General features: G+C 50.5%; 5 protein-coding genes across 5 annotated transcripts; 1 reads left to right on the top strand and 4 right to left on the bottom strand.

The window, feature by feature from the left end:
* Window positions 1-1334: 1334 nt before the first annotated feature.
* Window positions 1335-4065, top strand: sip3 (E3 ubiquitin-protein ligase HRD1; the record flags this gene model as incomplete). Its single annotated transcript, XM_014686734.2, has 4 exons — window positions 1335-1358; window positions 1439-1543; window positions 1620-2319; window positions 2384-4065. 4 exons carry the CDS (start codon window positions 1335-1337, stop codon window positions 4063-4065), a joined length of 2511 nt encoding a protein of 836 aa, XP_014542220.2.
* Window positions 4066-4751: 686 nt separating this feature from the next.
* Window positions 4752-7438, bottom strand: gyg-1 (Glycogenin-1; the record flags this gene model as incomplete). The annotated part of the gene is made up of 6 exons (XM_066131342.1): window positions 4752-5090; window positions 5166-5928; window positions 5992-6368; window positions 6464-7048; window positions 7132-7266; window positions 7394-7438. The coding sequence occupies 6 exons, from the start codon at window positions 7436-7438 to the stop codon at window positions 4752-4754; spliced, it is 2244 nt and encodes a 747-aa protein (XP_065987452.1).
* A 1387-nt stretch (window positions 7439-8825) lies between these two features.
* MTP3_1 (Metal tolerance protein 3) lies at window positions 8826-10265 on the bottom strand (the record flags this gene model as incomplete). The annotated part of the gene is made up of 1 exon (XM_014686736.1): window positions 8826-10265. One exon carries the CDS (start codon window positions 10263-10265, stop codon window positions 8826-8828), a length of 1440 nt encoding a protein of 479 aa, XP_014542222.1.
* Window positions 10266-11629: 1364 nt separating this feature from the next.
* On the bottom strand, window positions 11630-12517 carry G6M90_00g088930 (uncharacterized protein; the record flags this gene model as incomplete). Its single annotated transcript, XM_014686737.2, has 1 exon — window positions 11630-12517. The coding sequence occupies one exon, from the start codon at window positions 12515-12517 to the stop codon at window positions 11630-11632; it is 888 nt and encodes a 295-aa protein (XP_014542223.2).
* Window positions 12518-13584: 1067 nt separating this feature from the next.
* mdr2 (ABC multidrug transporter mdr2) lies at window positions 13585-15627 on the bottom strand (the record flags this gene model as incomplete). Its single annotated transcript, XM_014686738.2, has 1 exon — window positions 13585-15627. One exon carries the CDS (start codon window positions 15625-15627, stop codon window positions 13585-13587), a length of 2043 nt encoding a protein of 680 aa, XP_014542224.2.
* Between the last annotated feature and the right edge of the window lie 101 nt (window positions 15628-15728).

Here is a 15728-nt window from a genome sequence, read left to right as displayed (position 1 = left end):
GAACCCGATTCCGCCAGGCAGACTCTCAGGCGTCATGGTTGTTATTGCGTTAGACTCCTCCCCGGCAGTCGTCAGGACCGAGGTCCCTCTGTCCCCTCAGGCTCTGCTTATTCGAGTTCCGGCTCCCGTAGACGCTGTGTCCCCGCTTGGTGCGGCTCTGTGGCCGCCGTATTGCTCATTGCAAATGGCAATTCGCTTGGTGTTGCGGCCTACTCCAGGGACAAGGTTTGTCGTTCTGCCTGGAAGCCCTCACTGGAAGCCCTCACCGTCTCTTCCCCTGCCCAACGTGCTCCATCAGGAGTGTGATAAGGCAGACAGGATCAAAATTATGCCCTATTCGCCCCGCACGGCAATTTGCTTGGCCAACCAAGTCCGGCAGCTAACTAATTGCGCTTTTTTATCGTCGATGGTTGCAGGGACCAGGACACTTCGTGAATTCCACTGTTGCGGGCTGTTCGGGACGAGGTTCTAAACCGGCCAGGCAGCGCGTCCTGTCTTGAATCACACACCAAAGAAGAAGAAGGAGAAGAGGAGGAAGAAAGCCCGGGCTATTGTTTGGTTGCGGAACGGAGTTTTTTCGGTTCCCGGCCATGAGAACGATCACTTGGTTTGGCTGTTCCAAGCTTGTCTAGGGTAGCTGGCCAAGACACGGTTCAACGTCGACTACTATTGCTCCAGTCTGGACGTGACAAACTCAGCATAGGGTAGGGTAGGTTGAATAACTGTTATCAAGTATGAACATCGGAGCGAATTTGTCTCGTGTTTTTGTTCGGTTCCTCACCTTCGGAACATCTCGGGGTTGGCAATGCCGCATGAATTACCTGTCCGCCGTTTCCTTATGGATGCATCATACTCACTCGTACCCCAGACATCTGTTGCAACAACGGCGGCGTGCAAGGTATTGCCCTTTTTCTCGAATGTAAACTACGACAGAAACGGGTACCTAACTCATGGACCGCCGTTTATTTGCAAAGTCGCAGGCAATATATCATTTCCCAGAACTAGAATCTCGTTTCTAGTCAGTGGGATATACACAATCGCAAGTACGTTGGGTAAGCATGGCGTGTCCGGCTAATTACCGGATCTTATCGGATTTTGTCTTCCCAAACTGTCACGTGCTGATACTGGCACTCGGTTGCTCCTGCGTCATGGGTGGATTACGGTCAGGGAGCTTAGCATAACGTGGCATCAAATATCCGTGAGCATCTAGCTTCGTTCCTGGCGAACATCTAAGCTGCGGCTGCTCGGAAACAAAGATGGAGCCATAAGACCAAATCAGATATTTTATTACGAGATTTTCCCGCCTTTTCACAGAGACAGTCCCGATGCCCAAGATGCGCTTGGGATGGTACGCAGGGGTATGTTTGACAACGCCATCATCAACTGTTGCAAAGCTCGAGACCCTAGATATCTGGATCGGAATTAACTCATCTCCTAGGTTTCCACGGCCCTTGCTGGCGCTGTTGTAATTTCAGCCTTTCAGCAACGTGCGAACTTCTATTCAGCCATGGTTTATCTGGCCCAAAGCAATTTCTGTCTTCTGGTAATAGCCTGCCTACCCTCACATATGCTGTATCATACACGACTCCAAGCAAGCGCTAACTAATACTGCCCCAAAGGCGCTGGTAAACTTCAGTCTCTTACTATATAGCAGCTTTATATATGGCCTCACCAAACTTTGCTTTGGCACTCTTCGAGCCGTCGAAGTCGAACAACTTACCGAAAGAGCGTGGTTTGCCATCACGGAAACATGCCTGGCAATGACGATATTTCGCGAGGAGATTGGCGCCTGGTTCCTGGTCATGTTTACTTCCTTGGTTACCGGGAAGGTATGGGGTTGGATCGGCGACGGAAGAGTGGAATTTCTAGAACAACAGCCGCCAGCAAACCCCCGACTATTCCACGTGAGACTCAGTGTTTCCCTGGCCATCAGCTTCATATACGACATCTGGATCCTCAAATACACCGTTGATACTGTGATCCAACAAGCAAGACCGAATATGATGGTCATGTTTTTGTTCGAGTTCGCTGTGCTGGCCACGTGTTCCTGGCGAACTGCAGTTCGTTATATTCTCTCAATCGCAGAACAGAATATTGTGAAAGCTCAAACCAAAAAACGTCTGATTGAACGGAGACAAGAGATTCGACGACAGCGAGAGGCTTTGATTCGTGAACGAGAGCAGGCTGCCGCGACTGGGCAAGAGCCACCTCAAGACCAAGAGCCCCTTCCTCGCGAGGAGGACATAGATGAGATGGATATTGAGGTTCCTGGTTGGACAAGCAAAGGTGAATGGGTACTTTGGCTTGATTTAGCTACCGGTAAGTTACAGAGTAGTCATGGACACAGCCGACCGTTAGTCGATTGATAACTAATTATGCACAGATATGATAAAACTTGGTATTTACATTGCCTTCTTCTTCATGTTGCTGAGGTTTTACGGGCTCCCTATTCACATTATGAGAGATCTCTTCATCACGTCGAGAGATTTCATCAAGCGACTAAACGCACTTCTGCGATATCGCCGCGCTATTCAAGAAATGAATAGATACCCCGATGCCACCCTAGAAGAACTGTCTCAGGAGAATACTTGCATCATATGCCGAGAGGAGATGCGACCTTGGGATCCTGTCAATCATCCTGGGGCAATTGACCGTGTCCGTCCAAAAAAGCTGCCATGTGGCCACGTTCTACATCTTGGATGCTTAAAGAGCTGGCTTGAGCGTCAGCAGGTCTGCCCGACGTGTAGGAGCCCTGTTACCATGGATCGTGTACGAGGGGGCCATAATAGGGCAGCAGGTCTGCAGATTCAGATAGGTGGTGGCCCGCAAGTACTGGCTGGACAACCACCACCGGCCGACGGTGGTAACAATGCGCCAGCCGGTCAGCAAGGACATAATGGCGACCAAGCTCCTCCCGGCAGGGACGGCGGCCCTAGAGTTTTCAACTTGGGACCATTCCGACTTGGATTTGGAGCAAATGACCAACAGGCCCGTGAACTTGCCCAACAATTTGGCATCCCTCAGGCCCAAGGGAACCGTGCCGATCATGGTCTTCCTACACCAACCCCAACCCAGACCCAACAACAGTCCGGAGACAGCATGCAGCAAATTGGAGATCTACTTGGTCAAACCGAGCAGATTGTGCAGAGGGAATTGCAAAATCTGCAGGCAGCCCAGCAAGAGTTACAAGTAGCCCATCTTCTCATGGCCGAACTCCAGCGACTCCGCCAGCGCCGACAGCAACAGTCCCAAGACCAGCCATTAAGAGGACGTGGCAACCCGTCGGTTACTATACCCATGGCTCAAAGTCAGAACTTTCATGGTGCGGCACAAGGCAATCACGCCCAAGTTCCTCTGGGTAACGCGGTTCCTACCATTCCCCCGCGGATAGGCAGCCCATTTATGGCCCGCCATGTAGTTCCAGCAAATGGTGTAACGATACCTGCGGGTAGTCCGGATCTCCCAGAAGGCATTACGCTACCTCCTGGCTGGTCATTGATACCACTTCAGAGACTGGATGGAACGCAGCCGACTCACCACCAATCTCAGACCACAGCAACGTCTCTCAATGCTGAAACTCCAAATCCTAGTCAGTCAACCAGCCGCCCTGCGGCAGCATCGTCTACTGCCGAGGCTGTCGGCGATGAAAATTCTTCGTCCATGGACCCCAATATGTCTTCCTCCCGGTTGACCACATCAGGGGACAGTGTTAGGGACGGTACTAGTGCTGGCTCCCAAACAGTGAGATCAACTCCAGTGGTTTCCCCAAGTCCTCTCATACCAAATTGGGGCGGCCCTGCACAATTATTCAATAACAGATCACGCTCTGATGTCGTCGATAATGCTGTTCGAACAGCAAGCCCTCCTGTCGATGCGGAACCGCCGAGGGACCAAGGTCGCGACGAGCCTCCAAAACACTCGGCACAAAGAGATTTAGCTAGCGACGAATTGCACCATCATGGAGCTGTGGGGCCTAGCACTGAGGACGTCGTAGACCCTGTTGAGGTTGATAAAGGGAAGGCCAAAGCCGCCACGGTTGAGGAAGCTGAGGAAGGCGAAGATTAAACATGTCATGGCCAATACCACTACGTTGGTCTTTCCAGCAAAATCGGATGTAATAAAATATTTAGCCCAGTATACAGTATTCGTGGCGACGAGACCAAGACGGTGCCAATACAAGGGAATCAAACGTTACGGCAGGGCCCACTATGTTAGCATGTCCCATGAACTTTCAGCTATATATAGCTCGTTGATCTCCGCACGGCTGCATCTTGTCTAATCTTTCTTTGGGATCACTGAAAGTCACCAGCACGTGCAGAGGTGCCACGAACTACAAATAGCCCCCGAGTGATTGCAATAGAAACGTAGTACATCATTTCAAAATGTAGAGATAGATTGTTCTTGTAAATAACAGAATATTGAACTCCAGGTAAAAGATAGACAAGGCTGATATGCAGGATATTGAGAATGCAACTGAATGACTAGTTCGTTGCAAATTGAAACGGAAAAGATCATGCAAATACTCTGGCCATGGTTCATTATATGCACAAAAATAATAAGAGAAGAGATGAAAAAAACCTCGAGATTGACTCGACAACACGCGTTCACATGACATTATACAGCCAATTTCGCTAGAGACCAAACAGAACCGAGATATCCAAGATAAAGGGCAATGAATGTTGGACTGGTATGAGAGGTACAATATGGATGATGCATGATATGTTCATGTCAACCGCAGGAGCACGGCCTACTCAGGCGCTGCCTGTTTTGTCAATTTTTTGACCAAGGAAGCTGGCTGAGTTGCCTTCTTTAGTTGTGCTTTCTGGCGATGCATCGTTACGACCGGTCAAATCCGCGACGAGAACAGCCGTTGGGGACTTCCCTCGTATAGGCTGCGGGCTTAAGACGCTTGTAGGAGCGGATCGTGTCACATACGTCGGTGACTGACCGGGTTCTGATCCAAAAGGCAATGGTCTTGATGGAATTTCGTGACTTGCCATTTTCCCTGGCACGCCATCATCACCACTGAGTTTCCGGAGCAATGCTTCAGATTGTTGCTGGGCTAGCAGTTGAAGTTGGGCAGCCGGATCCTTGTAAGGAAGTCCTACGTCAGCCAAATCGCACCGGCAATCGGCAGGCCCCCAGCGCCTCCCATGCACACATACCCATTCTGACTGTGACGGAACACCCTCAGCCGTTGGAAGGAACTGGGCGTTTTCTGCTGAGTTGAAGGGTTCGTTATGACTCTCCCACCGTGAGGGACGCCTGATCGGTGCTGGCGTCACTGGTAAGCTCGGTCGTTCCAATTCCGTTGGAAAGTCTGTTACTTTAAAGGCCTTTGGTATTTGCAACGCTTCACCTGATACTGCAGGCCTTAGAACAGTCGCCATGGTTCCACCCCTTGTTTGGCTCCCCGTTCGACGATGTCTCTGCAAGCCGTCAACATATCGGCTGATTTCAGGCACATCGTCCCAAGCGTTGACTCGCGAATAAGAACTCCAAGGATCACCAGGGGCTGGCGCTGGCGAAACAGCACCAACTTTAGATGCTGTGGTGTTCCTGTCTGCCACATCACTTCCTGAGAGTCCCGTTGCAAATTGTCCAGGGAGCGTATCAAATGCCTCTGCAGGAGTTGGCTCTTGATATTGTTCATCCGACTCGCCGGCTTTTGGTTTCCCAAAGGGCTCGTCCGCTGCTGGGGTAGTGAATGAGCGTGATGGGGCGGATTGGCGGGCTTCCCATGGAAATATTTGTCTTGGAATCTTGGTTGATGGGGATGGCGGTTCTTTTGGAATCTCGTACCACATATTTTTGGGTGGGCTGGGATAGCGTACAGGTGGAATAAAGGGTGCAGGATCTCGTGACATCTCGTAATGGGTCGATGGGAAATCTATCGCCTCCGGCTTTGAGCCAGGTGGCGGGGGATGCCTGAATTTGGAGAAGGGTCAGCAATGCAGTTAAAACAGACTATGCAAAGTAGTCGTGTCTCACCTTTGGGCGTCCCAACTAGCCATGGCTAGTGGTGGAAGCTGTCTCTGATTCTGGGCAGCAGAATCTCGTGGGGTCTCGACATGGACCAGGCCGTGACTATCTGTGGACATTTCAGTAGCTGTACCACCTTCGTCATGCGCAGGACGGATCGGCTGGGGTGAATATGACGCATCGATATTGGACCTGTCATGTGATGTTTGCCTTGGCGAGTATTCACCTGCTCTCTGTTCAATGTATGCCTGGCTAGTGTTCTTGGCCTCATCACTTCCTGAAGGCAGCTTTGTAGAGGGATACGCCGACGCGAGAGTTGAGTCTACAATTCCTTGGCTTGGGCGTTGACCTGAAGTTTGCCTGTAACTGGGTTGGACAGCAGACTCCTGTACAAAATTATTAACAAGAACTTCCATCAATGACTTGGAACAGGAAGATGGCGATTTGTTCTACGACTGAGTCTCGGGGTTGAAAGGCGTACCTGTGCTCTATAATGGCGATCATAGACAGCCCACCAGCGACCGACCATCTCGTCAAACGGAGTGTCACCATGGGAAGCGTTGCGGCCAGAAAACCAAGGCTTATTGGCGCCGATGAAATGGACCATGCTGATGCTAGATTGGAAATGACGATATGCAGGCACGTACTGGTAGTGAGCGGATGGCGTGACATTGTAAGTAAACGATAAGCGATTCAGACTGTGTTTAAAATGCATGTTTATGAGACCTTGATCTGCACCATCAAATGAAATTCCTCTGTCGGCCATGGCGAGCATGGCGTAGTAGTCACCCATATTCGGAACGAGAACCATGACACCGGTGTTGACAAGATCCGGCCATCCAATGTCCGGAGCAGCGGAGAAGGCATGAGGCAGCTCAAAGAGCTCGTCTGGAGCTCGATAAGCCACTATGTCGGCGTCGATGTAGACTATTCTGGAGAACTGAGTTTGCTTCCACAGGTTGATCTTGGTAAAAGCCGAGTGCAAGTCGGACCTGTTCATGAGGCGTAGATTGGCAGGCTGCTCATTGCGAATTCTTGGGACAGGCAGGACATAATCGTAGACGGTCTGTGAAAGTGCAGTTTCATCAACAGCTGTTTTAGGAAACGGAAGGTGGCGTCTGTTTCGTTTGAGACGTGAGACAAACGCACCTTAAGCTGGGTGATGGCCTCTGCTGAGACAGAATCCAATGTTACCAGAACCGCGAGCCGCTTGGAAGTGCCGGCATCGCGCAACGAGTGGGCGAGGACCAGAGCGCCAGGCAGATAGGAATCGCTCAAGAGAAGCTGAGGGGTGGTCAGTAAAACAATTCGCCAAAGTTTCCAGGTGGCAATGCCGTATATTGGCTTCTGGAAGGATAGAGAAAGCAGCGGCCAGAAAGGCAAAAGCCAAGACAAGAGCGAAACAACGCACCGTTGCATAAAGCTGTTCTCCTGTGGCCGGGTCTGCTGCGGACATTGTGACCGGAAAGGCGATGCTGATGCTGGTTTGCGACCACCTAGGTCAGATCTCCCTTCCTCTCTTCCGTCTCTTTTCTGTTCCTTCCTTCTCCCCCCCTCTAAAAGACAGCGCGACGAGAAATCAGTGGAAGCCTCAGACGCAACTTGACCGAGCGGGGCGCGATGCTGCTCACTGCTCAGTGCGGCGAGTCTATCGAGGTTGACTTGACGTCCACCAGATTGACCACTGGCCGGCCATTCAACTCCTCTGGGGCGAGGGGAGGGGAGGGGAGGAAGGGGTCATTCAAACAGTCAATATTGATGGTGGGCATCTGGAGAGCAACAGCAGAGATGGCACTTGGGTCCCCCAGGCGACACCCAGCTGGCCATGACGTTGACGGCGCCGTTTCTTGTTTAGCGTCAGTACATGTACCTACCAAAGGTCCACAGCCCTTGGCCCCAAACAAGCACACATGCATGCATTCTATGGAGTACCCCAAGCTTGCATGTGCTCAATTGATGCAAGCCGATCGACTTGAAAGCTTTGTGCCGCGTGGCATTGGACAATGAGGGCCGCACAAATCTGCACAAAGCTTATGACCTCCCTACCTTAGGTAGGTACTAGATAACGTGAGCACTGGGAGCTGCACAATGAAGCTTGGTCGCCCCCACATGCAATCGCAAGAGCTCTATGCGGGGGATTTGAGAGCTTTGCTCAAGTCGACGTTGAGCCAATGGCAGGTGTCATGAAACAGCCCTTGCGTCGCAGCCCTGCCTATGGCTCGACATGTCAAGAACTATGGCGTGAGGTGCTTGGACATGCTATGCCTGATTCTTCTTTAACTACCTACTTAGAGGTTTGCAGTCGTGCTTCTCTTCACCAATGCAGGATGCAACTAGCCAAATAAAAAAGACGCGTTTCGCACACCCCGCATTTGATACTACTCTATTACCTGCCAGCTTAGGTACGGCATGTTCCGTGGGCCGACGTGCCAAGTTTCGTGACCCGCCGTGTAACCGCATCCTTTAGTGGTTCTGCTTAATAAGTCGTGTAACCAAAAGCAAACAACATAACACCCTTTTGCTAGGCAACCGAACTATCTTGAATGATCTTGGCTTTCATCGTGATTCTTCTGTGCCTTTAGTGTTCACCGGCGGCATTGGCGATTACGGAAAGAGTAGGGAAATATCTCCGACCCAGGTTTGACCAAGGATTAGACACATCGGTCAGTACATACAAATGTTCAAACGTCTGTGGTTTCATCAACGACAAGAGGTTCATAATAAACCATGAATTCCAAGTACGGATCAAAACCTCGACCCTGGGGGATCGACCTCGACACGTGGCGTGTCTCCCTCGGTTTCTGCTCTTGCCCTGTACGTCGTCTGACGAGACCCAGCACCGCTTAAATATCTTTCTTATATGCATGTTCAGGTTTATGTGTTGTCTCGTAGTCGATATGAACATACGCCCGCTCAACGTCCGGAAGACTCTCCAACTTGAACTGAAGCTCCTCAGCGGTGTCATGAGTTTCCAGCAGTGTACCGGCAGGGTTCATGACAATGTCTACCTCGGCAATCAGTCGTGGACCAGAGTGGTAGACACGTACGGTGTCGATGCCTTGCACAGCAGGCGAATGCGTGAGGCACACGTAGGTGATGAGTTGTTGCATGTCAACTGATGCGACGACGCCTACCAACAACATAAATTCATTAAATGCAGTGCGGAGCCAGATCCCCGAGATCAAAACTGATAGCAAGATGGCGCCCATTGGGTCAATCCACCATTGAAGTTTGGCACCACCGACTGATGTCAGAATACCAAATCCGTTGACCAAGAGATCATTACGATGGTCTTGCCACAAGATGTTGACCTGACTATACTTGTTTTTAAGAGACCAGCAGTACAAAAAGAGAGAAAACTTGGTAAGGAAGGCAGCACAGACAGAAATGACAGATGGCAAATGGAATTCCTTGCTCGTTCTCGATCGACTGAGCTCTTGAGCGGCAAACGCAATGATAATGAGAGACACCGACGTCATGAGGAAACAGAAAATGATGTTGCCAACCGTTTCAAGTCTGGCCTTGCCGGCTGGGAAACGGCGAGGGTCAACTCGTTTGATTGCGCGGTTGGAGAAAATAAGAGTGAGCGTGCTGAGCGGATCGAATATGGCATCCGCCATGGTTGTGAACAAAGACAAAGACCCAGAGGAGATGGCTGCGTATAGTTGCAGCCCGGCGAGAATGACGTTTGCGGCAAGAGATCCATATATTGCGATGCGGAATTTGACCTGGTCGTCGCCTTGCTCTTGACGGGCTTCGGCGCGGTGTTCCTCCACGGACTTGAGCATACGTTCGATGGCTGCGTTCTGATTCTCGTAAAAGCTACAGACTTTTCGAGCATTACGTTTTGGGCCAGGCTGTGCACTATTGATGGAGGATCTCTTGGCGGATGGCCTGCAAATTCGCGACCCACCTCTCTTGCGAGAAGAATTAGCCTTGATTTGATCCAAATCTGATTCTGTCTTGTAGGACGATGAAAGCCCATATGGATCGCTCTCGATGCTAAGACGCGGCAGCCTTGAATTTGGACCGGCGGTCATCTGACTCTCCACGTCCGTGGCGTGAGATGGGTGCCTCTCAACGGCATCTTGCTCTTGTCCAGGAGGGGCAACGGGCTCTATGGATGTACTAGCGGCACGATGTTGTTCATGATGGTGGTGGTAATGATGCTGGTTTTGGCGCGCGGGCGCGCGAGAGCCGCTCCCGCTGCTGGGGGACGAAAGCTGTTGGAGGTGAAAGATGGATGGATGGTGAGTGATGGTATTGCTGCCGTCTGGCGTCATATTGAGAGCCTCGAGGGTCGTCCTCAGCCCCTGGTCATAAGGTGGAAATATGATATATGGCACCGAAGAGTAGGGAACTGGGAAAGAGGGGAGTGAGTGCGTCCTCTGGGAGTGGCGAAGACAGGTTACATGTATAGAGGTGCGAAAAAGGCTGCTGATGTGTCTCGGAAGGAGCGTGTGGTGTTGGGTGGGTAGATATTAAGTAGGCATGGAAACCTTGGAAAGCAACCAGTCGACTTTTTGTCTGAGCGTCGCGGCAAATGCACGCATTTCTCTTCTCCAGCATTAATCAACAAATCAAGAAGGGGAGCACTAATTTTTGTATTGTGGCACACAGATTGACTAGTTCAGTGCCAGCAAAAGATCTGGTAGACTATCAAGGATGCTTAAGTGGCAATCACCACCTACCTGGGCAGATGACGAATGACAGCGAAGATCTCAATGCGAGCCGACTCAGACACGCCTCCTCTATAACACGCATGAATCCTGGACGAATCTCGTTGTCAGGACTCAGGATCCATGGGCGTAATAAACCATCAACCGTCTGGGTGCTGGTTTTTTCCAGCAAGCCAATTGGTCTTGGTGCTCGGATGGCTGCGCTAATAAATGCTAGAGTCATCTATTTTTCATGCGACGCTGTTATTCACTTGCATCACGACAGGATGCCGGAGAAGGTTGGTAATAGGCAGAAGCCAACTGCCAACCTTTTTTGAGGGTTTAGAAATCACATCCCTGCCCAAGTACATGTACCTAACTAGATGTGCCCGCCGTTGAAGTCCACTTATTTCACATCTTTGATTGATCAACTCTTGTCGTTGACCAGGCAGTAACTAGTGCTGTCAAGCTAGTTGAGATCTTCAATGTTCGGTCTCCCATGTCCCACACCGCCCACAATTCCCCTCCCTAAAGAGTCTAGTTGGCAGCAGTTTGTCGAGGCGTGACCGGGGAGGCCTCTCATCTGAACATGACAACAGATTGCCCCCGAAAAAGCTTAACCATCTACTGTGTTTACCTGTCTTGGTACTGTTGGGTGTGATTGAGGTGGAGTTTCCCCAACACTGCAATATGCATACATACCCAGGTAATGTGAATCTCACCTAATTGTATAGCCTATCGGTGCCAAGTCAGGTAAGGGACGGGTCGATGAAGTAAACACCGAAATATTATAGCGAGTACTCAGGTACAAAATGGTTTGATACAATTCAAAAGTCTTGTTACGGATTCCCTCTGGTAACTAATCAACTTTGGCCAACGAATTGCAGACAAGCGATGATTGGCAAGCCTTGTTCGGCGAGTATGTATTTCCACTTCATAGCATCTGTTATTACACCAGACAGGTTTGCTCTCGCGTTGCCGCTGCCCCACTAGAGCTTTGCTTCGCGAGGTTCAGCCATCCCCGTGGATGGGGGACATCGCTCTAAGATCCATTCGATAACATCATTTGTAAACTCATCTTTGCAGTGGTCTGTATGAAGCTGGTGATAGGCTCCACGATATGACTTTGTCGTCTTGTCTTCGACGCTGTGTTGCTGTTCCATGAATCTAAGCGCAGCATCGTAGCTGCATGCCCGATCTTCTGTCCCATGAGTTAAGAGCACGCCCTTGACGTGCTTGCCAAGCTGAACTCGACCAGATGATAGCAGAGCTGTCCGATCAAGGAGCGAAGCTAGACCTTCGAGAGTCCCAGTATCATGGCAAAGAGGGTCATCTCGCACTGCCTGAACAACGGCTTCGTCCCTACTAAGGTACTCTGGCGGCACGACGTGTTTCAGCTGCTGCTTGGGTAGAAGACGACCTATGAGGCGGCCGACGAATATCTTAATGCTACTGGGCTCCTCCCCTACCGGGAATCCGACAAAAGGACATTCGAGAATCCATCCTCGGACTTGGCCAACCAGTTTAGCATATTGTGAATCCGCGGCAAGGGTCAGCACCTCACCGCCACCCATAGAATGGCCCATGACGAAAACCGGCGATGCGTCAGCATTATCCTTGGCAGGAAGCTTGTCCCTCACAAAGGCAGCAACATCGGCGATGACCTGCGAGGTCGGTCCAGTAAGTCCCTTCTGAGCAGGCTTGGCGACACTGCGCCCCCAACCGCGCTGGTCCCAGCCAAATACCTGAATGCCCTTCTCGGCAAGCTTTGGGAAAAATTCGTTGTAGCGGTTAATATGCTCGCTGAAGCCATGGACGAAGATCAACTTGGCCTTTGTGGGACCGGCCGGCTGAGAATTGATGAGCTTGGTCAGCATCCTGAGGGAAGAATCAACGGCACAAGTGAATCCTGCGTACCGTCCAAGTTTTAGAGTAGAAGCTGGAATCACCATGCTTGAATTGGCCCTCAGACACCGTGAACATATTTTGACTTGCCATCTAGAGTTCTTCGTGTTGAATGGCTATCAATTGATAACTGTATGGGTCCGGGACAGGGCTAGCTACTCGAGAGATGCGCTCAAGACTTGTCGACCCCTCAGGAGACGCTGGAATACAGGGCGATGATGAAGTTTCTTGCAAGAAGGAATACCAAAATTAGAGGTACAGACACCATAAATGGTGGTATTGACGATTTGACAAGCGACGTTCACTGACAGTTTAAGGGGGGAATGCCGGTTAGCCTGATTGCAGATTGATGGCTGGGGCAACATCGAAGGCGCTGGAGCAATGAACTCGGCCAGTAGCGCATGCACGTGGGGAGTAGCGCGCAGAGACGCTAGTGGACAGTGGAGTTGGCGTGCCTGTGACAAGTCGACATTAACATCATGTCGGGGGTTGAGCGTATCAATTGATCGAATTCCTCTCACAAACAGGCCCTTCAGTCCGCTGAATTGTTTTTCCTTCGTCACAGTGCACATGGGCAAATTAATACCAGCTGTAACAGACGTCGCAGGCCAATGACATTAACTGCTGAGTAACACTGTGTTTAAATAAGGCTAGTGACGAAATTATCCGTGTTGATTTTTTGTATTTTGCTACACATTATGAATAGCTCTTCTGTACCTAAGTAGTTGTCCCCTTATATCGCTATATACAAAAAAAAGTACTGATTCTTCATCCCTCTTCTTTGTTCACCGGTTTGCAACCCCTCCAAAGTGCGAGTGGAGTTTATCGCCACGTCTGTCTGTATGCGCCTTCCAACCCCGACCAACAAACCATACTTGAAATAAAATACAATGTGCCCGAAATGGGCCAACTCAACACCGCACAAATGTACGCGGCAATCCACCCAGCTTACTGCAAATATCGCCAAGCAAACCATACACCGGGATGCGTAGTTTGCGTATCCGGGCTTCGGTTGCGACATCCCGAACCGAGTCATTGCTTACTGACGTTGGCGCTCCTCTTTCTCTTCTCGTTCTTGGTCTTTGTGCTCCTTTTCCGGATCTTCATGAAAGTCTTCTTCGCGTGCTAGGTCTTCCTCTATTTCCTCTGCCTCAGTGATCCCTGGGCCAGAATTAGATGATCGCTTCTCTGGAATCTCGCCGCCGCTCATTTGCCATTCCATCAATTTGCTAAATGCGCTATGCTTATCTGCGGCAAGTTGGGTGTAGCTTCCAATCTCTGCCACCTTGCCTTCGTTATTGAGAACAATGATTTGGTCAGATCTCTTAATTGTCGACAGTCGATGTGCAATGGATATAGTTGTGCTGTGACCACGCAACAGTCCGGCTAGAGCTTCATTAACGAGCGTCTCTGACTCTGCGTCTAAAGCCGAAGTAGCTTCATCAAGAATAAGGATATCCGGGTCCTTGAGCAATGCTCGAGCAATTGCAATACGCTGCTTTTGTCCACCAGACAATTGTGATCCTCTAGCCCCCACTTGGGTTTCCAAGCCATCGGGAAGGTCGCTGATAAAGTTGCAATTGGCTCTTCGTGCGGCTGCAATAATCTCCATTCGGCTTGCATTCGGCTTGCCATATGCAATATTCTCAGCAATCGTGCCAGAAAACAGTACCGGTTCCTGTGACACCATCCCAATCCGCCGTCTTAAAGATTTGACATTCATGGTTGATACGTCGACTCCGTTGATGGTGATTGACCCAGACGTTGGATTATAAAATCTGAGCAGTAGCGAAGCAACCGTAGATTTACCACCGCCTGAAGGCCCTACCACACAGACGTTGCTCCCTGATGGAATCTCAAAGTTCAATCCGTTGAAGATCTTGACTGCTGGTCGCGTTGGGTAGGCGAAGCTAACATCACTGAACTTGATGGGGCCTTGTGCAGACTTGACTCGAACACCAACCGTTTGATGAATACCGGGACGACGATCCTGGAGCTCGAAAAGCCTGCTCGCCGCTCCAACTCCCTTCATGAGTTCTGAATAGAATCCTGAAAGTCCAAATAGACTTGAGCCAGCGAAAGCAGTGTACATCATGAACGAGGTAAGGTCGCCTAGAGACATGGCGCCCGAACGAACAAAGCTGCCTCCAACAATCAACATGGCCAGGATGGTCATGTTGCCAGCCCAACCGGTTGAAGCGAAAAAAGTGGCTGCGATGAGAGACTCTCTTTTCCCAAGGGCGAATATTCTTCTGATTTGTTTGTTGTAACGGCCAACCTCTTGAACTTCGCCGACAAAGGCTTGGCTTGTTTTAACATTTCCAAGACGCTCTTCAGCGATTTTGGTGAGAGTACCCAAGTTCTTTTGGATTGTCCTGCTAATATTCCGAATTGCACGACCGTAAATGACGGCGCCTACTGCTATGGGCGGAAACATTAGAAGAAGTAACCCAGTCAGCTTGGGGCTTGTCCAGACCATGATGGCGAAGCCAGCGCCACCGCTAAACAATGCTCGGAGGCCGTCGCTCAGATTTTGCGTTACCGACTTGCCGACAATGACAGTGTCCGAGCTGAGCCGTGATATGAGATCTCCGACTCGGTTCGCATCAAAGAATTCCGCATCCTGCACGTATGTCCGCCTGTACAGCTGCGATCGCAATCTGGCAACGACCCGCTCACCAACGATTCGGAGCAGAATAACCCTGCCAAAATTCGCCATCGCGCCTAAGGTAAGGATGGCACCAAGGCCGATAAAGAACTGATTCAGAGTAAGGCCAAACAGGCGTATATCATCAACATCACCCTTTGTGGCAAGATCCAAGATGCGGCCCACAGAGAAGGGAATGGACATTGTGACACTAGAAGATATCACGAGGAAACAGAAGGCTAGCCCAAGCCATCGGATCTCCGGTCGGGCAACTTTTATGAGCCTCCATATCTCCCCAAACCCAGCTTTGCTTTGAGACTTCCCTTCTTTGGACAGTCTCGCTGATAAATCGACCTCAGCAGCCTTGGCCGCCTTGTCACTTTTTTTGAAACCGTCCTCGTCCTCGTCGCGAGGTTCCTCTTGAATTTCGCCCATGTTTGAAACGCCAGAGTCACTGCTTTTCTTGCGCTGATTTTGCTGAAGGGTGAGTCGCGTGGAGGAAAAGGGCCGCAGATGAGAAGATAGGGCCTGGAAGT

This window comes from Metarhizium brunneum, chromosome 5 (assembly GCF_013426205.1).
Source record: "Metarhizium brunneum chromosome 5, complete sequence".
NCBI classification, from domain to species: Eukaryota; Fungi; Ascomycota; class Sordariomycetes; order Hypocreales; family Clavicipitaceae; genus Metarhizium; species Metarhizium brunneum.
The sequence above is the reverse complement of the archived record's forward strand: the minus strand, read 5'-3'. Positions and strand labels throughout refer to the sequence as shown.